The 21,072-nt window shown below is 37.8% G+C and overlaps 1 protein-coding gene across 1 annotated transcript in view; it reads right to left on the bottom strand.

Annotated features, from left to right (window-relative positions):
- Kynu (kynureninase) overlaps nucleotides 1-21,072 on the bottom strand; it is a 129,075-nt gene that overhangs the window by 7,173 nt on the left and 100,830 nt on the right. The window contains exons 11-12 of the mRNA XM_021194213.2: nucleotides 8,382-8,434; nucleotides 6,545-6,630 (exon numbers count right to left, since the gene is read on the bottom strand). Coding sequence (XP_021049872.1) covers nucleotides 6,545-6,630; nucleotides 8,382-8,434 — 139 coding nt within the window. The remainder of the gene's footprint in view (nucleotides 1-6,544; nucleotides 6,631-8,381; nucleotides 8,435-21,072) is intronic.

The raw sequence follows: 21,072 nt of genomic DNA, 5'->3' as shown, positions 1-21,072 counted from the left end.
CAGTAAGCAAGGGTTTGGGTTTGCTGAAAGTTCAGAATATCTCCGTCAGTTAAGGTCCACTACAAGCAGAGGCTAGGGTCTGTTTTAGATCTCCAGTGCATGTGGTTGTGAAATTGCTGAAGTTAGGTGCTGTTTGAGAAGGATAGATGCATCTGCTTTAGGCAGAGACAGCTGCAGGGAGAGGCAGGTGCAGGTGTCTTTGGTGAGGTCTGGGTACCACAACATCAACTTCAGGATGTTAGGTTCAAACAACTGGGAGTTTCATTCTCTTGTGCAAAACAAGATGCTGATGGCTGGGAGCCTCTGGGAAGCCAGGGAGACTTGAAGGACTGAAATAGATCAGCAAGGCATGGCTTATAAGGTTTGAAAGGAAGACTATGAGATGCATTAGCACATGTTTCAACTTGGAGATTATAATAGTCTCAAAATATTTTGTGTAGTAAAGAATTCTATAAAAAAATTCCTGTTTCAGCTAAGGGCCCCAAACGTGCACATAGGGTAATGTGTAAAACAGAGTTGTCCCTTTCTGGCTGCTTCTAGGACTCTTGCAAGTGCCCAAACTCTCAACAACCAAGTTCAGAGAACAAAATAGCATTGGACTTTCATGTTGGTACATGTGGTCACAGTTTCTCATACACTATAATACGTAAGGGTCCCACTTAATGGTACCTAATACAGCACAATTGCTGTGTAGCTATTTGTAAACACAGTATCATCTGGGCATAGCGATAAGAAAGAAACCTAAGTCTGTATGCAGAGAATGTTTCCCCCTGGGTGTAGACTCTGTGAATGGAGATCCCATGCATATGGAGGGCAAAGTGTCCACTCTTAGCAATTCATTTGTATCTGTAGATATGAAGATATTGGCGATTGTTAGCTAACATTCCTGGTGTGCTTACAAAGAAGAGGCATTTGCTTTTACTGATTTCTTTTATAAATGCAGTTTCATTGTCTTCAGTGTCAGCCACATAAGAAAAGGGGCATTTACACCTGCTGACAGTTTAAGTAGGGTTCTTCATCTAGTCACACTGTGTGCACATTGAAGAACAAGGTGGACAGTGAGTAGAAACACACCTTAAAATTCCAAGGCCCACACTATGACCGACTTCCTCCAGCAGAGCTCCACCTAAATTCTAAGACCATTTCAGCAGCTGGGGACCAGACCTGCAAATACTGGGGACTGCATTCAAACCACATGGCCTGAGTTTTTCCAAGTGGCCTCACAGAGCAGAAAAGTCTGTTCCGAAGTTCCAAACAGAACTATTAAAACAGCTAGGGATAGTCTTAGTGCTGGAATGTTTGCCAAAAGTGCAAGGGGACTGCTCATCGGCATGGAAAAACAAACAAACAAAACAAGCAAACAAACAAACAGAACAAAATAAAACAAACAAACAAAAAGAATGGTTAATAGGAGTCAGATGAGAAATAGAACACATGCCACTCGATTTCCCTCTTGCTTTTATTTAATTTCATTCTTTCAGTTTGTGTGTGTGTGTGTGTGTGTGTGTGTGTGTGTGTGTTTAATTATCGGAAGTTAAAAACACAATTTTGAAATCTTATAGGTTTTAACAGAATTCCTGTCAGGCATCTCTACGTGCTTAACTTTGTTTTTACCCTGTGAAATTAACACAAGGCTGGGAAGGTTCCATCCTCAAGTTAGGGGAGTTAGACCCAAGGTAGGAAGGTTAGCTGCCTGTAACCAAATTTTCCCCCAATTAATTTAAATACTAATACAACAAGAAGCCTGTGATTGGGCAGTGGAAAAGGGAGGCGGAGCAAAGGTTTTCAGGGACAGACAGGGAGAGAAGAGGAAAAGGAAGTAAGATGGAGGGAGAAGAAGAAATTCCACGTGGCTTTTAAATAGCCACAGGTAGCTATGATTATCATAAAAAGATAGAATAATTGAGATAACTTGTCTAATTAAGTGGGCAGCTTGTATTATTATCAATTGGCTCTGAAATTATTGCGTGGGCATTTTGTGAATTGAGAATGTACTGATATATAAATCTGACTGATTAATTATGAGCTTCCAGAGTTTTTGATTTACTGGATTAAGGGTATTTGTGACAACTAGCTACAAGGGAGAGATGGCTGAGAAGGTAGGGCAGCTCTGAGCCAGGCGAACCAGAGCAGGAAAGACCACTGAATGGGGCTAACCTAGAGGCAGAGAGACTGCAGGCAGAGAATAGCTGGGCATAGTGCGAGTTGGTGCCATTTTTTAAAATATTTCCTGCAACAGACTCTCTCACTATGAAGGTTATATACTATTTAACAAGGCAAGCATGTAGTGTGTAGAGTTTTCCATTATTCAGATTTTTTTCTTAAATTCATTTTTCTTTAATTCCCTTTTTCTCTCCTTTTCATTCTTTCTTTTCTCCTTCCTTCCTTCCTTCCTTCCTTCCTTCCTTCCTTCCTTCCTTCCTCCCTCTCTCCCTTTCTTTCTTTTCTTTCTTTTTCTCTTCCTTCCTTTCTTCCTGGCCATCTGTCCATCTGTGTATCCATCCATCCATCCATCCATCCATCAATCCGTTTATTCATTCATTCAGAGACAGTGCCTTAGTGACCTGGAACCCACAGATATCCACCCGTCTCTGTCACTGCCTTCTGAGTGCTGGTATATAAAATGTGAGCCACCATGCCTATCTGGCTTCTCTTAAAATGTCAAACTTGAGTCTCCATGCATTATGAAAGAACATAATTATGAAAGAACATAATGCTTTTTGTCCTTGCTGCTGTCTTGACCTTCATCACCCATGCAATCAACCTAAAAACTTAGCTTGTGTTTATGAACAGTTTTTTTTTAACAGTTTATAGCATCATAAATAGTATACGCTGAACAGAGGTAGAAATTGTGTAGTCTTTACTACATAAAAAATATGAACTTTAAATAGAAAATACACAAAAATTCCAACTTAGCTGTCAGAGGACTGAAGAAACTTCTGAAATTCTCTACTCTAGACCTCTTCATTACCAAAATGGCACACACACACACACACACACACACACACACACACACACACGCACACACACGCACACACACGCACACACGTATCTGAGCTGTTCTGCTCATTTGAAGACATGCTTAATGTCTAGTGTGGAATGGAGTGTAGTGTTGGGGTCTCTCACCTCCACTAACCACTCTCCCTCTAAACATTATATTGCGCCCCTTACAGACGCACAGGATTGCTATTAAGAAGACCTCCCCAGATCTCCCAGAATGCAGCATCGTCAGACCGCCCTACGTTGTCTTCATCACCACCCACTGTCTCCGCCCACTGTCGCTCGGATCAACCACTAACGTCGTCACCGTCCACTCGCTCGGACCCGCCTTCCGGATCACATCTGGCTCATGATTGGACAGCGCGCCAGAGAGGAGAGAGACAGAGAGACAGAAAAAGTTTCTCCAGGGGACTCAGGGAGGGCTTAGAATCCTTCCTTGTCCGATTAATACAATCATGCTCTGATCAGCGCAAAACGACAGGGCATTCGTTTTTCCTTGCAGCCCATTCTCTTGTAGGATGTTTAGCTCTTCAGTACGTACCCAGTCCAAAGTGTTTTCTGCCCACGCAGATACACACAGTGTAGGTTCCTCCCCAGGCTTATTCTACTTCTGCTCAGCACAGTGTGTGTAAATAACTCTAGGAATGACTGCCAGCCAGCAGGAAAGGCAGTGACAGTTGGAAGCTGAAATAGGAACTACATTGACTGATATCAGTTAAGCCAACGTAGTTGTAAACAAAGCCATGTTGATACAAGTGTAAGTGTATTGGCTGGAGGCATGCATGCTGTGGCTCACATGTGAGGGTCAGAGGACAACACAGTGGATTCTGTCTGCTCCTTCCACCGTCATTTCCATGGATTTTCTAGTTTGTGCAGGAAGCTCTTCACTTGCTGACCCACCTTCCTGGCCCTGGGCAGTTGATTTTTAAGTATAGAATCCCCCAGTTGTTTTTCAAGTTTATAGGATAGTTTGTTTTTAAAAAGTAGATAAGCCAAACTGGTTAAATCATTTACTTCTTTCATTTAAATACTGGCCATATTTTAGTAAGGTGAGTCCTGCCTTCTCTCTTCTTATTTCTTTTTCCCTCATCCTTCAGTTCTCCCAGCTTGCCCTCCCCAGCCCTTTTCTCCCTGGGTTATGCATCCTTTCTCCCTTTGCCCCCACTCCCCCACATCCACATCCCTGGGACATTTTCCTTTCTTTCCTCCACAGTGTGGCTTACCCCCAACAATCAACAGACACAACATACAAACAAATACTTCCCAGAGCATCCTGCCATGGCTCAGAAATAACACGGGAGTTGGGATGACAGAGGGAAGTATGCGTTATTTTGAAATTTAAAATATTTGCAATTAAAAATGTGGAAGAAAAATTTTCAAAACCACTTTTGCCAATACAAGGCTTGAGAAGTGTGTTTAACAACAATGATCAAAGAAGAGGCGATCTTTGGGGGGAAGGGCACCTAATAAGTGGGAAAGGGGGGCTAGAAGGGAGAAAGTAACCTAGCCATATTTTAATTAAAATCTACAAAAGCTTAAAGTAGAAAGAAAAAAACCACGATCATTGGACAGAACAAAGCCTTGGTAATGAACAGCTACAATGGACTCCAGAAGCTGCCGAGAGTTGGTGCCATGTTTAAGGTGTTTGCTACGGTTCTTTTTGGTAAGTTTACATTTAGGTCTTAAAGGGAAAAATGCAAGTCAGCCTTCAGAGACTGAGAATGGATGTTCGATGTGCGTGGCTCTAATTCAGCATGGTTGGATAAAGAAGAAACTGCCACCGTTCTATGCAGACAGTTTCCTAAAACGAGAGGGTGTGACCCCACGGACTGGGATCAACTGGGAGGTCATCTAGTCCTGAGGGGGGAAAAATGGAAAATTTCTGAATATATGGATAAGGGAAATGAAAAGAAATGAGCTAAATGCTGGTGCGCCCTAGCTCCCGAGTTGAGTCTTGGCTACTTTCATACTTAGATTTTCTGTTAAAACCTTGCAAACTGATATGATACTTGCTGTTTTAAAATCAAGCCCATTTTTCCTTATGGATACTAGCTATTACAAATTACTAGAAAACTATTAAATATCATTCGATAAAGTACAGAACAAACTTCCTCCTCCCCCCCCCCAAAAAAAAAACTTTAAAAAGTATTACCCTGGCTGCAAAATAATTTTGTCTATTTTTCATCAAAACCAATAACAATCCAAAAAAGGTGAAAACGGCGCATGCTCCATCTAGTGGTCAAACTGCGGCGATGCGTTCTAAACTAAGATGCCGGGAGAAAGGCAGTTGACACTATCTAGTGGTGAAGGTGTACAAAAGCAGGAATTTCATGATGCCACCCAGTGGCCACAATGAGGAACTGCTGTGTTTGGGATTTAGTAGAGAGATTCATTCTAATCACCCTTTTCAAACTCAAATCCTGCACAAGATTTCCTAAAATATCACGAGTTAGATGATAGAAGACATGAAGGAAACAAATTCAAATCTTATTTGACTAGGAGGTGTAAAACATTTGTTTAAGGGGGTATAACTTTTAAAGTACATTTTAGTCAATGAATTCTATTCCTATGTGCATCAATATTAAGTGTATAACTTTGGAAATGTATTTTTGTTTTATGTGTATGGGAGTTTTGTAGGCAGTGCGTGCTTAAACCTCACATGTGTGCCTGGTGCCCACAGAGGTCAGAAAAGGACATTGAATTCTCTGGGACTGGAGTTTCAGACCTTGGTGAGCTGCCATGTTGGTTCTGGGAACCAAAGCTCAATCCTCTAGAAGAGCAGCCATTATTCTAAATCCCTGTGCAGCCTCTTAAGTCCCAAATTCTATCATTTTAATTATTTGATAAGTAATAATATGTAGCATATTTACTTGAAGGAATTTAGAATATTGCTAAATGACATTAAAGCCCTAACTAACAATTTGGGTTTCTAGATATGTTCCTTTATCTGTATCTATTTTTTTTGAATGTATACATATCTATAAAGATAACTAATTTTATAAATATTAATACTGAGTGAAATTCAATTGAGACAAATGTATGAATTAATTTAAAAGAAAATAGAATGCTCACTCTAGAATTGATACATGCGTCCATTGCCACAGTCGCCTCAATAAGAAAAACACTACCCTGTTGAGTGAGGCCTCCTTACTCCGTGTGTCCTTTCCTCTAATTCTCCACGGTTATCCTACAACCTTAGTCTCCTGATAGGTTTTACAGGGCACTTTGTTCATTCCTTGACTTGCAGAACTAGAAGTGACGGGATGCTAAATACCAGCTACAAGAGTGAATTAACTTAGAATGAAATCCTACATGCTTATGTGGTTTACGGAAAGATGAGCATTGGCTCAGTCAAATCTCAATAGAACAGCAGCACATGTGTCTTCCACTCCAGGTCCATCTAACAAATACAGCAAATGCAAGGTCACAGCCACAGTCACGGTCAATAGGAAATGCTGATCTTTCTGATCCACAGAAACCTTTTAGGACCAGTCACAGCTAGGTTACAGGAGGTGTCAAGGCAGAAGAAGCCCAGGTCTCTTACCTCTAAACTGGCGTGCAAGGAGCAGACCAACAAAATGGGAGGGTTGGAAATTCGGAATCCATTGGCCCCGGGGATTAATTGTAGTTCTGAAAAATTAATATGATGTCATTATGTACAACATACTTTACAAAGGGGCATATAACTATGAAGAAGTCAACATTGAAAGCATAAAACTTAAGACCATTTTTCCCCCCTAGGGGGCGTTCCTAAATTACGTAAATGAAATCTGAAAGAGGGACAGTCCTGACATGTTTCCAATCCAGTGGCCATTCCGGGGACTCAATGTCAACACCGTCAGCTGACTTGACTCTAGAACCCTTACATAGAAGATACAAATTGTCTAAGCCCTATGCTCTATTGACCTGGCTCCAAGCCAGTGTTTCCTTTTTACACTGTGCTTTAAGAACTTTTATGAACATTATGCCCTGAGAGAGAGCATCGAGCTGTGAAGGCCTGTTACCCCGAGTCACTTGAGAGCACACTGACCCAGGAAGGTGGCTTTCAGCTCTAGGATTTTTATAAGGTCGCCTGACTTCCTTAGAAAAAGAAGGGGACCTGAAAGATCTGTCTGCGTATGGCAGGTTAGAAAATAAAGGGTGGCAGGTATTCCCTTAAGTCCAATATCATTAGGGCGACTAGAAATCAACTTAAAGTTAAGGAGAATGAATGTAACAGCACAAGTCTTTGGAAATGTATCAAACCTTGGGATAGTTGAAGTAAGACCAGCCAGCAAAGCCCAATCCACTACCTGGTTTCAAATCGTTTTGTTTTAAATAAAAGCTATTGGACAACAGTCTCACTGACTTCTATGTCCCTCCATGTCTGCTCTAGTGACACAATACAGAACTGAGCAAAACAGCTTAAAAATACTTCCTGTCTCCTGTGTCACAGCAAGAGGGCCAGTTCTGTTCCTGACCTAATCAAACACCCTCATGGCTAGTAAACAAACAAATAACAAACAAACAAACAAAGCTCAGCTAATTGAAGTGACCGACAGGACAGTTAACGTCAGCAGGTAGGTTTGCAGCCCGGGTACATCACAGACTTCTGATCTGACTGAGATTACCCATCAGGCCCCGGGCTACTTGGCCGCTGTCAATTTAAAGCCAGATAAACAGTTCCTACGTCACGGATACACACTTAAGACACTGAGTTTCTATTTCACTGGCAAATGTTCATGATGCCTCCTGTGCTCTAGATGGCTGGAGTACCAGCACAAGAATAAAAAGAGCTCAGACGTGACCCTAAGGCATGACGGAAACTTCCTTACTACCACTGATGTACATCCTCTTTGGTACATGGTAAATGCCACAGCAAGGGAATATTTAGAACAAGGAATGCATGCGAACCTTTGTTTAAAGTATTATAGGGTGCCCTTGAGTTTGTAGTTTCGGATTTAACTTACTCTTAAACCAACACTGAAGTCACCATTACTCGCATTAGATATGAGGAACAGAACCAACAATGTCTGGCACGGTCACAAAGTGGGATTGATGCTTATGCTGTTCTGGCGCTGGCCTCCATCACCAAGTTGCCCCCTGCCTTCACTGCTTGTGTTTTGGCCATTCCGACTCAGGAATCTGACCAAGCCACATGAGCCACGGGCTAGATTTCATTTCCTTTAATCTCTCTTCAAAGGGATGAAATGCAAAATCATGCTAAATCTATAAACACTTAGCCTTACATACTGAAATGTCATTTCTTATTTTGGAAACCACAGTGACATTTTCAAAGTGCATTCTCCATGGGGCATGTCTATTGCATGGAATACAAAGGCAGTTGAAAATCAGAACGATGTGAAAACAGAATCGCATGTGATAAACTTGAATATACTTACTGTTATCCATGTTAAATCTTGTACTGAGTTCATGGCCGAACCATCCCACTAACCTGAAATTTAAGATCACAATAGGAATTTGGTCTACAATACTACAGAAGATAATTTAGTAATTTAGGAATTCATGGAGAGAATATTAGAATTAACTGTGGTATAAGTTACCAAGCACTTAAGTATACAAATGTTATACAATAGAATGAAAACTATCAAAAATAAGAAAGAAATCAATTTATCATATTATTTTAGCACAGTTAAATATACTTACAATTAATATTTTCCTATACAATGATTGTTTTTCATTTTTCAAATGATTTAGAAAATCATCAGTATGGGTTTTGTTTTTAAATGCCAAAATGAAGGTTAAAGGTCAGTGTTACCATCTATCTCATGACATTTTACAACAAAACCCTAGAGACTTGGTCCAGCAAGACTGGATTGAGTGATTAGAGTGTTTGAATAATTTCCTAAAAGAAAAAAAATGTATTCCTTTGTTTTGGACTTAGTTTTCATTAAACGGTGTTTTAATGAGCAACACAGAAAATCTAGACTATATAGGAAAAAATTATGTTTGTCTTTGTTAGAGGCAAAACAGGATAAAACAATTTAGAGTAACAAGTCAATCAATCAATCAATCAATCAATCAAACCCTGAGAAAAGCAGAATGCTTCAACCATGAGTTTTCTTTCTATTTTCAGCAATTTTAAAATAATTTTCTTCTTAACTATAAACAAAAGAAGAAAATAAAAAGCAATATACTCTAGGTTCACAAACACTTAAAATCCTGTTTCGAAAAGGCAGACCAAATTACAGAGAAAATGACAACTAGGGAAAGAAGTGATCTCACTATTTTTAAGGTATATCATCAAGACTGTTTGTGGCTTTTCAAAGAGAAGAATACCAAATTGTTCAAAGAGCCATGCTTTTCTGAACAGGGCACAAATCTGATTAAAGAGGAAATGCAAATGTACCTATCTCATTCAGCAAAACAAACAACATACCTTAGTCTCACAAATAAAGGAAAATTTCAAGTAACAGAAAAAAATTAAACTGCACTGAAGGTCCTGAATCAACGACATGAGATCAACTTTCGGATGCCTACTTTTGCCAAGCATTCAGAGAAAGGCAAGATGTGGATTTAATTGTGGAGTGATGTGGATTTAGTCGTTTAGTGGTGTATATTGTAAGCATTCAACCCTTTCTGGACAATGACAAGATGGGTGGAAAGAGTCTACGTGAAATTCTCAAGAAAAGCAGCACACCTGTGCACATGGAAATCGCAGGCCACAGGAGCTACCACAAAAGGCCATGGAAGGGTAGAGCATGTAATAAATAAATGCAGAGAAACGTTGTGAACAATATTTAATATGATAAGAAAACATCACAAGAAGATGTAGGAAAGGGACAATTGCAGTGATGTACAGGCAAAACCTCAAAACAACAACAGCAACAACAACCTTGCCATGAAGGAGTATGACCAGCCCCATGCCCAGAGGAGATTCTGAAACTTCAGCAGCTGCCCAAGAGTTTTACAGGGAGCTCCTACACTTTTATCAGTCACCGTGGATATTGGGGTAGCCGTTTTGGTGACAGTACTGTTTTGAGTCATACCTGCTCCTGTAAGAAACCCTTGTTAGTAATCTCAATGAAAACTCTATGTTTTAGCTCTGGTGCAAATATTGATCTGGTTTATTGTGTTTTCCCTCCTTGTGATGACTAGAGGTGTGTGTGTGTGTGTGTGTGTGTGTGTGTGTGTGTGTGTGTGTGTGCATGCGTGCGCACATGTGGCTTCTGCTTAGGAAAAGTGTGACATATGACATACATCTTGGAAATGTGATAATGAAAATAAGTGTGGAATTAAGTTTGAAAAGAAAACAGGTCACATGAAAGACAAAATGAAAGATTTGGACGGAACATGAGGAAGTCAGGGCGGGCAAAGAGATCAGAACAGAGGAATCAGCAGGGTAGACACACCAGGAAAGAATGAGGTTTTATGCGACTTACAGACAATGTGGTAATTATCAATTTGCCCCAAGGATGAAAGTTTTTATCATCACCCTGAGATTTTAAGAAAAAAAAGAAATAAAAGAAAATGTGAGAATTTTAAAAAGTTGGATTATTTCAACAGTATTTTACTGAATAAAGATTGATTTGAATCTTTATATTGAAAAAAATGCAATGGCATCTGAGACTCACCAGCACACTGACTAACTTGCATATTAGAAGGTTAGGTCATAAGGAGTTCAGAAAGGAAAGGAAGTCGAGCAAAGGGTGGTGTGTGGTTAGGCAGAAAAAGGAAGAAATGTACTAAATCATCATTATTCAGTCAAAAGAAATAATAGAACTTTAAAAAATAACTTTTAAATAAAATTATAAGATTTGGAATATTCTAATTTAAAATCTTGAACAGGAAAAGTGTGTTGAAATGCTCCTTTCAAGAACTTATTACAGAAGACACAACATTAAACAACACTGAATAAATTCTAGGCACATCTATCAAAGCAATAAATGCCAATGTGTCTAGGGAGCATCTTGAAAAAGAACAGTATTTGATTGTGTCACAGAGAAGCAGACTCACTCAAAATGGATGATTCAGAAATAAATAGAAATGAAAGGAGAAAAAATATAGATAGAAGTTTAAAAAGCAAGATGCAACCTTTATGTCTAACAAGATAGAATTCTTATTAAAATGATTAAATAATAAGAATGGTATTTTTTAATATTCGTGGTGACTTGCAGGCAAACAGTTAAAAATTACTGGACATTGCTGCATACCTTTCATCCTGGCATTCAGAAGGCAGAGAAAAAGTGTATTTCTGTGAGTTCAAGGCCAGCTTGTTTTATATAGTGAGTTCCAAAACAGCCAGCACTATATAGAGAGTTCCTGGCTCAAAAGGCCCCATTTGTTTTTTCTAGACAGATGCAGGATTATAGACAAAGAAGACACAGCAGAATCTATGTGGGAAGACAGGAATCCTGCCACAGGGACATCTTACTAGCTTTCCTAGGTCTATAAAATATCAATTGTGCAAAAAAAAAAAAAATTACAGAAGTCAATCTCACCAACACAATATAATGATGGATTCTGAGTTAATTATCATAGATTTCAAAATTCTGTGAAGATATTCATAATCAAAAAACTGGGATAGTGTCAAAATGTGTATATTCTGTGATCTAATAAAATCAGCAAATAATAGAAAAGCCAGAATGGAAAAGCTTGTTACTACCAAGCAAAGGAGAAGAAAAGTTATATCCATTACATTCAGAAGAAAGAGGGAAATAAATTGAATTGAGAGTTTTCTGGGCACACTGCTTAAACACCATGAAGAAAATAAAACAGCAATTACAGCTAGTGAAAGAAACACTGAAATGAACACTTTGGAAATATCAAAGAGCACACCTGCATACACAAGTCAAAGTCCATTAGTGGTCAGGAGATTCCTTAGGAAAATGTAAGACAATGCAATAGAGAAACATAAAATATTATGGGGAGAGTTAATCACAAATGAGGAAAACTTAGTTTATCATAATGCAGAGACTACTTAAAAGTATTTTAAAACCTAAATTAAATGAACATTTTTCTAAAAGAATGTGATTCATTCAACTCAATTTCAGAAAAGAAAAAGTATAAACCAAAGGACTTGATCGAACTGGAAACATTATAAAAACTTACAGTCATAACAGAAAATCCATCTCACCACTGTTTGGGGTAGATAAATCTCAAAATTGTTTATTCCCGTACATCAAAAATTATTCAGTTAAATTATTTAAAAGATACTATTTGTTAAGCAATATAATATTAGTATAAACCTAAGTTAGAATGTTAAAGTCAAACCAGTTATGGGTGTGCTAATATACAATCATTAAAAAAAAAAAATCTGTAGATCAAACAGGAAAGATATATCTTGCAAACTAAGCATTCTGTAAGCAGTTAAGAATCAGCTTTTATTTGGGCTATATTTGTTTGACCCATCTGCACCAGATATGATTAACCACGTGTGAGTGGGAGGTCTATGGGCAGAAAATAAGTGAGGATGAATGCTTGCCCTTGATTAGATGTAGGCAGGATGTATGCTTGCTCCGATTGGACCTGTAGGGAATGCAGTGAATTGTGAGGTTTGCCCTTTTAACATGACTTAGGGCTGTTTTCTGGAAACTCAGAGATGGACCTATCACAGAGTCCATCAACCTGGCCAGTATTTAAAGCTTGCCTTAAATTTGGCTTTTACCTGTAGTCGTGCACTTATTCTCTACCCGTGGGATTAACATTTTCTGGAGGCCCCAGTGAGATTCAGACCCTCTGTCCAAATCCTTCAGCTGGATCTTCACTCCAGAACTCGGGGGCTGAGGGGGCACTTCAAGAGGCATGTGCCTTGAGACAGGCCAAGGCGCCTGGCCTGCCTTCAGTTTACAGACTATCAGAGTGGACTTCCATGCTGTGAGAAGCAGCAAGCACCTACGAGATGACCTGGTGAGTCATAGACTGATTTGGTCCTGTGGGTTCCCTATCTGGGGTGTGGAGGGGGTTCCACGGGGTCCAATAGTCTCCTGTCCAGGGCAAATAGCAAGACGTTGCCTGCTCATCTAGTTCTGGTTGGTTGGAAAGTTTTGTCTCTCAGTTTCTCACGAAAGCGCATCTTTCTGTTTTGTTGGAAATTTTTGTCTGTGTTTTCTGATGTGTGTGTAAGTTTTATTGCAAACATGTAGCCATGAAAGAAATGGGTTGGAGAGTTTTGCTATCTGTGCTGCCATGAAGTAAAAAAGGTACTTTATTTTTGATATTGCAGGAGCACACAGTTGAGAGATTTTAAATGGTTTTTTGTTTGTTTTTTTCTTTTTGTTTTGTTTTGTTTTTTTGTTTGCTTGTTTGTTTCGAGACAGGGTTTCTCTGTATAGCCCTGGCTGTCCTGGAACTCACTTTGTAGACCAGGCTGGCCTCGACCTCAGAAATCCACCTGCCTTTGCCTCCCAAGTGCTGATATTAAAGGCATGCACCACCACGCCTGGCAATTTTAAATGTTTTAATGAGGAAATTTTGGAGTTTTATAGAAAATTGAAAAAAAACTGGACTTTTTTAGCAACAGATTTTAAAATACTTAAAATTATAATGCTATGGGACATTGAAGTTTATAAAATGTTTTATTAATATATGATCTTAAAAGTAAATAAATGAAAAGGTTAAAAATTAGGGCCAAAGCTATGAGCACGAGTGACTACACCAGAAACTGGAATGTTCCTATCTTATGATGTAGCAAGACAATGACCCAAGCGGTCTGGCACAGGGCTTGAAGCAGCTTCTCAACCTATGGCTCACAACCCTTTTGAGGGTCGAAAGACCTTATTACAGGGGTAGCCTAGGACCACCTGCATGCCGGGTGCTTGCATCGCGATTCATAATAGTGGGAAAATTGCAGCTGTGAAACAGGCATGAGGGTGCTTTTACAGTTGGGTGTCACCACAACGTGAGGAACCGATTTGAAGGGTTGAAGCATTAGGAAGAATGAGGAGCCCTGCCTTACAGAACGTTTCTCCTTACCTAAAGTCTATTCAAGGTTAAGTATGTATATAAAGCCTCCTTGTCATTACTAACTTTGTTACACTATTTTGATAAAGTGAGTCATATAAGAAACTGTTATATTCTGTAAATGGTAACTATAAAAGTATCAGGAAAAGTTCACAGTCTCTTTGTAGGCTGTATTTATGAGTTAAAGTTTTATATTGATACTAAAAGAGCATCAACTCAGAAACTATTCTTTTCAAAGCTCAGACGTACAGAGATGAAGCTATAAATCTCTAGTCTTATAAAAACTATTAATGTAAACTGTTAAAGATAATTAAGACTTACAAGTTAATGGTCAGCCATCTTGCAAATGATCAAATAATTTAAGGTGTTAGAACTATACTTTTAGACATGCAAAGTGCTAATGTAATTAATTACAGGGAAAGGGGCTTTATTTCACCTTTTTAATATTAAACTTAAAACTAAGACACTAGAAACAGGAAAAGTTTGTTTAGCTCAGATACACTTGATAGATAATCATCCTTAAACTTTGTCAGAGGTCTGATAAATGTGGCATTTAAAATGGAAAAGCATTGCTGTCCCTAACAGTGATGCTGAGGTCTCTAAGGATGACAGACAAGCAGGACACTGGAGAGTTGATGGCACCTCTTTGCCTAGACAAAGTTAGGTCAATCCCCCTACCACCCTGCTTCATTCCTCCCTAACAGTAAAGCCTGTCAGCAGCAAACAGGTTCTTCCTCAAGGCTACAGCCAACTTGTTAGCTCATTTTATATGTAAAAATTAGGCCTTGCTTTTTCTAGAGCTCCTATGTCTTCTGCTGAAAAATTTAGACAGGTTTGCCTTCCTAACAGGCTTCATATTAAAAAAATAACAGGTTTCAGACATAAGTTTACACTAACGGAACATGATTTATGACTGTTCTTAGAAATAACTATTTGTGTCTCTGGTAAATGATTAGATGGAAAGGAAAAGTGGTTGAACTCTATGCAAATTTTGAGGATCTAAGAAAATGTCCTAGGATATTAATGTCTCTAAGTTCTGTTGGTCTAAGGAAGTGGTCTCGAAGGTATATAAAGGACTGAGAATATGAAAGTTTAAGAAAAGTTACAGAAAACAATTTAAGTTGTATAAATGTAAGATTTAAAGTTATAATGAGGTGGTTTAAGTCATGTGACAATGGGAAATATTTCATAATTCTTCCCCAATCTATGCTATTGTTACTCTAAGATTTCAGAGGTTTAGAGTTTTAACATTGATCAGTAGAGTTCTGATATGCCAGCTGAGCACTAATAGCTATTATCAGTCACAGGCTCATGATGTTAAATTGCTTGCTTTGTTTTCTAAGAATAGACTTAAAGGTGCTTCAGATCTGTCCAATGTAAATTAGAGAAGTTATTATACAGCATTAAGAGAAAACCGTTTCTAAATAAACCATTAGAGATAATTTGGCTGTACTCAAAAAAGGGCTGTTCATTAATTTAATGAAATAAATTAATGATCCTTAGTCTCATTTCCAGGCCCTTCCTAGATAGATACTCAAACATTACTATGATATCAGGCATCTTAGGGCCCTTGGTCCATCTGTTTCTGTTATTACTGTTGGCTCTTGCATCAGTGACTTGACCAGATGATAACATTGTTTGGGTATCATTCAACTGATGGTAATAAGATCCCAACATAAACAGGTACACATTGTAGAATTGAGACTTTCACTCAGTATACAACTCAAGGAGGTACTATAAGACCAAACAAGAAAAATATATCCTGCAGGTTAAGAATTCTGTTTGCATTTAAGAATAAGTTCCTATTTGGCCTATATTTCTTTGACCCATCTGCACCAGATGTGATTGAGCACATGTGGGTAGGAGGTAAGGAGGCAGGAAGTGTGTCAAGATGTATGCTTGTCCCTGATTGGACCTCATAGCAAATGCAGTGAATTCTGGGTTTTGCCTTTGTAAGCCCCTGAAAATTGTGACTTGAGCCATTTTCTGAAAATCCAGGGATGAAAGTACATTAACTTGGTCAATATTTATTTAAAGCTTTCTTCAAATTTGGCTTTAACCTGTAGTCGTGGTCTTATTCTCAGGCAGTGGGATTAATGTATGAACTTTGCAAAGAAATACACTAAAGCTTCCAATGTAATTGCAAGAGTTCACAGAAAATTTAGTGGAAGGAGGCGAACTATTACTACATTTAAGTTATGTAATTTTGCACTTGATAAGAACAAATTGATAATTTAATATAATAGTTTCATGTGTAATTGTTAAAGTAAAAATTTCAGTACAAATTTGCTTTATTACACAAATATATTAACAAGAAGCATTTTAGGACTACATTTATAAACAACTGCAAAAGAATGTAATTAGCAGTCAATATCAGAACAAACTATCCTCAGGTTTATGTATAAATTTAATGAGTCCCATAAAAAGGCAAACAAGCTTGTTTTTATTTATGAGAAGTGAAGCTGACTCAAATGTCACATGGAAAACAAATAACACTAAAAAAAAAAATCTCTTTGTGAAAAAATATGGTGACAGGGAATATTCCTGGGAGATTTTACTCTCTGTGAAAGTTCCAATCAAAACAATATGTACCATGTCAACAAGTGAATAAATACATAATTCATTATGCAATAATACTAAGAATTTTGAGATCGTTTCTGCAGAATGACAAACTAAAAAAAGAATGATTGTTTAAGTAACAATCTAGATAACCATTTTCAATTCATATCACAAAGAATTCATTAATGTTTTTTAGAGCTAAGATGAAAGGATGAACTATCCAGAGACTACCCCATCCGGGGATCCATCCCATCAACAGCCACCAAACCCAGATACTATTGCACATGCCAGCAAGATTCTGCTGAAGGGACCCTGATATAGCGGCCTCTTTTGAGGCTATTCCAGTGCCTGGCAAACACAGAAATGGATGCTCACAGTCAGCTATTGGATGGAATGAAGGGCCCCCAATGGAGGAGATAGAGAAAGTACCCAAGGAGCTGAAGGGGTCTGCAACCCTGTAGGTGGAACAATAATATAAACTAACCAGTACCCCCTGAGCTTGTGTCTCTAGCTGCATATGTAGCAGAAGATGGCCTAATCGGCCATCATTGGGAAGAGAGGCTCCTTGGTCTTGAAAACTTTATATGACCCAGTACAGGCGTATGCCAGGGCCAAGAAGTGGGAGTGGGTGGGTAGGGGAGCAGGGGCCGGGGAAGGGTATAGGGAACTTTCAGGATAGCATTTGAAATGTAAATAAAGAAAATAATAATAATAATAATAATAATAATAATAATAATAATAATAATAAACATTACATATTTTATATATGTAAGCATTTTGTCTGCACACATGTCTGTCCACCACATGCATCTAGTGCCTGTGGAGACCAGAAGATGGCACTGCCGCTGGCATGGGTTTCAGACAGTTATTAGATGCCATGTAATTGCTGCCAATCAATCCAAGATTCTCTGGAGGACAGCAAGTGCTCTTAATCACTGAGCAATCTTTCTAGCCCCGAGCTAATCTTAATATGTGCCTAGATACAGCATTCAACCATAGAGGAAGAAAGAAATCATGGCATTCATGACAACATGATAGAAACGGCAGCCATTTTATTAAGTGGGACAAAACAGGCACAGAAAGACAACCATGATGTCACTGATGTATGGGATGTAATGACCAGATTTCAAAGACATTTAGAATAGAATAGGGATTACCAGAGTTTGGAAATGGCAAAAGAAAAAGTGGAGGAAAGTTGAAATTAGGCAGGACTAAAAAATTCTGGCGTGACACTGCACCCTAGGTTGCTCATACATTACAATTCAGCATAATGTATTGCAAAAAGGTACAAAGGGGGGTATAAATGGCTTTGCCACAAAAGATGATAAGTATGTGAGACAGATATAGCTAACCTGTGTTTGAAATGTAAACATGCATCAAATCTTTGCGTGATCTTAATATTTGTAATTGTTATTCATTGGCTATATTTAACTTAGAGCTTCTAGAAAATCATAACACAAAATAATTCAGAGAGACTGGGCAAAGGGTGATAGGCATTGCACACCTGGAGACCTAGCTCTGGGAAGTAGAGACATATAAACCTAAGTTCAGAGGCAGGCTCAGATATTTGGTGAGTTTCAGGTCATAAGTGAAAGTCTTATCTTAGAAAAAACAAAAGTTAAATATGAGAAGAGGAGACCAGAGAGAAAAAAGCCAGGAAAGGACAAAGCGTATAAAAAGGTCAGTGTTGTTAAACAAGTTGTCTTATGTGTCAGAACACCAGCCTTCCACTTAGTGTTGGCGATGCTAAATATAGTAGTTATGAGATATCACATTTCACCTCTCAGTTAAGAAAAACTGAAAAGTTTGATTATGCCCTCTATTGGGATAAATAAATAAAGAAAATAATTCCCACCTCTTGTTGTCGAAGTATTGTTTGATGTGCACCAGTGGAAAGCAAAGGAATAATTGCTATAAAAGTTATAAGTACTTATACTATTGACTTGGCAAGTTCACATCTTATAATACTCTGGGGTGGGGGTGAAACATAGTTTGAAGAAAATTATAAGTATAGCCAGTAACTGTTCAAGACTGTAAAAAACACTTCTTTGATTGGGAAGTAGGTTTTTATAAATTACAGAAAATCTACACAATAAACTATTGTGCCATTGTTACATAAAAAGTGAATGGCAAAGAGATGGATGTGCTAATAAGGAATGACTACAAAGTTACACAAAAGCAAGAGAGGTGAAAAATACCACACAGAATTAAATAATTACTTGTTCATTTGCTCTTGTTTTCTCTCCAGCTAGACTATCCATTTTTGATCCTAGAGACTTGACTACGTAGGTCAAGGTAATGTGCGACATGTGATGTGTCATAAATTTCAAAACATGAAGGACAACTGACCCACCTTGGGGTGGGAAGGGGGCTCTCCTGGGAAAGGTGAGCAAAAAGATGGGTGTATTTTAGAAGAAGGGGAAGAAGGAAAGACTATCAGAATGTAGCAGGGGAGCACGAAAGAGGCACATCTTTTCAGTGGAGCAGAGATTTTCCCAAGAAGAGCACTCTTTGTTGTAAAACTCACATCTGTGTCTACCATTGAAAATTTAATCTGCATACAATTAAGAGGCATTTGTAAAATTTACTCAATATCTTTAAAATTTGCTTTTAACTTTTAAAATCTTTATTTAAACTGGAGCCCAATGGAAAGTATACTTATCAAATTATTATTTTCATTATACTGATTGATTTTTCATGGCGAGTGTGTGGATTTGTATGCCGCAGTGCCTTGTATAGTTCAGAAGAAAACTTGAAGAATCTGTTTTTCTCCTACCATGTCGGTCACAGGGATTGAACTCAGTTCAGTAGGCTTGGTAACAATCGCCATTATCCACTGAGTCATCTCACTAGGCTTCAGATGGTTTATTATTTTTTGTATACTTAGAATAAAAATCAGAGCCTGAAGTGTAATGTGGACATTGTGGACATTTCATGTAACTATATGAATGACATCAAAAGAGAAAAGAGGAAGAAGAAATGTAATTCAGTTATTTACATAAATGGCTAGGTTCGTACTAATGAGTACATGGTTACTAGTTTGAAAAATATTAAGAACTGGCTGAAAGATAGATTTAGCACACTCAAAAGGCGTAACATAATAGGAGACACTTCTGTTAATGATCTATGGAATCCATGCCCAGAAAAATGGGGAAAAAAAAACCAAAAGGGAAAAAAGTATATGTCTCAGTCTAATTAAAAGAATCATTACCTTTGCAAATATTTACAGGAAAGCTAAGAATTTGCTACGTCATCTTCATGCTGCTCATGCTACCTCAGCCCCACAACAAACATTTGATTAAAGAAAATATTTTAATAGAAGGTTGTTTTGGAAAAATTCTCGAATTAATTATTATTAGAGTAATAGATTAAATGATAGTTCTTGCAAAATGTTAAGGAAAATGGAAAGGAGATAAAATTTATTGATTCATGAAGAAAATAGGTAAAGTTTCAGGTAAGCATGAACTTGGAGTTACCTTCATTTTGAAAATAATGATTTATTAAATAGAATTGCTTCTTTTATAGCTAAGTATCAAGATAGTCTATGAGCCCTTATGCATATAATGATAACAAATTTACCTCTTGAAAAATCTAACTCTGAGACATAGTGGTGGAAAAATATAGTAACATGTTTCTTTATTTCTTTTTTTGATGGGATTGAACCAAATAATGGAAGCAATATTTCAATCTTTTCATATTTAGCAAGCTTTCTTTCATTTTAGTATAATCACTAAAGAACAGAATCCTTGTCATCTCTGTATATGGGATAATATTAAAGATTGAAGAGAATAAGTTATGATGTTTCAGTTTCTGTTTAACAGGCGCATCAAACACCTACTGCTCTACATTGTATCACAGGAGACGGGATAACTTGCTTTGAGTATACAAAATGATACGTTCATAACAGAAATATGAACAAAAGACTATACCAAGGGGAAAATGTGTTCCTCTTTACAGATAAACTCAGAGCTGATTTTAAACTATAATCAAAAGAAAATAAATTATAGCACTACACACCAGAACCTTTGGGATACATAGAATGTTGGCCTAAGATAAAAGACTATAGCTGTAAGTGTTCAGATCAAAGAATCAGAGAGATGGCTCACAAGTAACCTAGAGATGCATCTCAAAACTATAGGGGAATAAGACAAAATCAAACTTAAATGCAGTGATGGCAAGAAATAATAATAACTATCAGGGTAGCAATTAATGAAATCAAGGCTAAAAGAACAATAGATAGAATTATCAATCAAATAGCTGTTTCTTTGAAAAAAAACTTACAAGGATAGTAAACTCTTAGACAAAGCAAACAAAGAGAAAATTGGTATTTAACAAAATTAGCAGTGACAGAAGATGCCCACTCTCTCCACTCTTATTCATCATACTGCTCAAGCTTAGCCTGAGCAGTAAAAGAAATGTATGAAGGACAAAGTTTGGAAAGGAAAAATTTAAACCGTGTCTACTTGTAGGGAATGTGATTCTACACTTAAATGACTCAGGAACCCATCAGAAAATGTTTAAATTTCATAAGCACATTCAGAAAAAAACAGGATATAAAATGATCATACTAAATCCACAGTGTACATATGTCAATCATGAACTTGCTAAGGA

The sequence above is a fragment of the Mus pahari genome, chromosome 3 (assembly GCF_900095145.1).
Source record: "Mus pahari chromosome 3, PAHARI_EIJ_v1.1, whole genome shotgun sequence".
NCBI lineage: Eukaryota > Metazoa > Chordata > Mammalia > Rodentia > Muridae > Mus > Mus pahari.
Note: the sequence above shows the minus strand (reverse complement) of the source record. Positions and strands in the feature narration are given on the sequence as shown.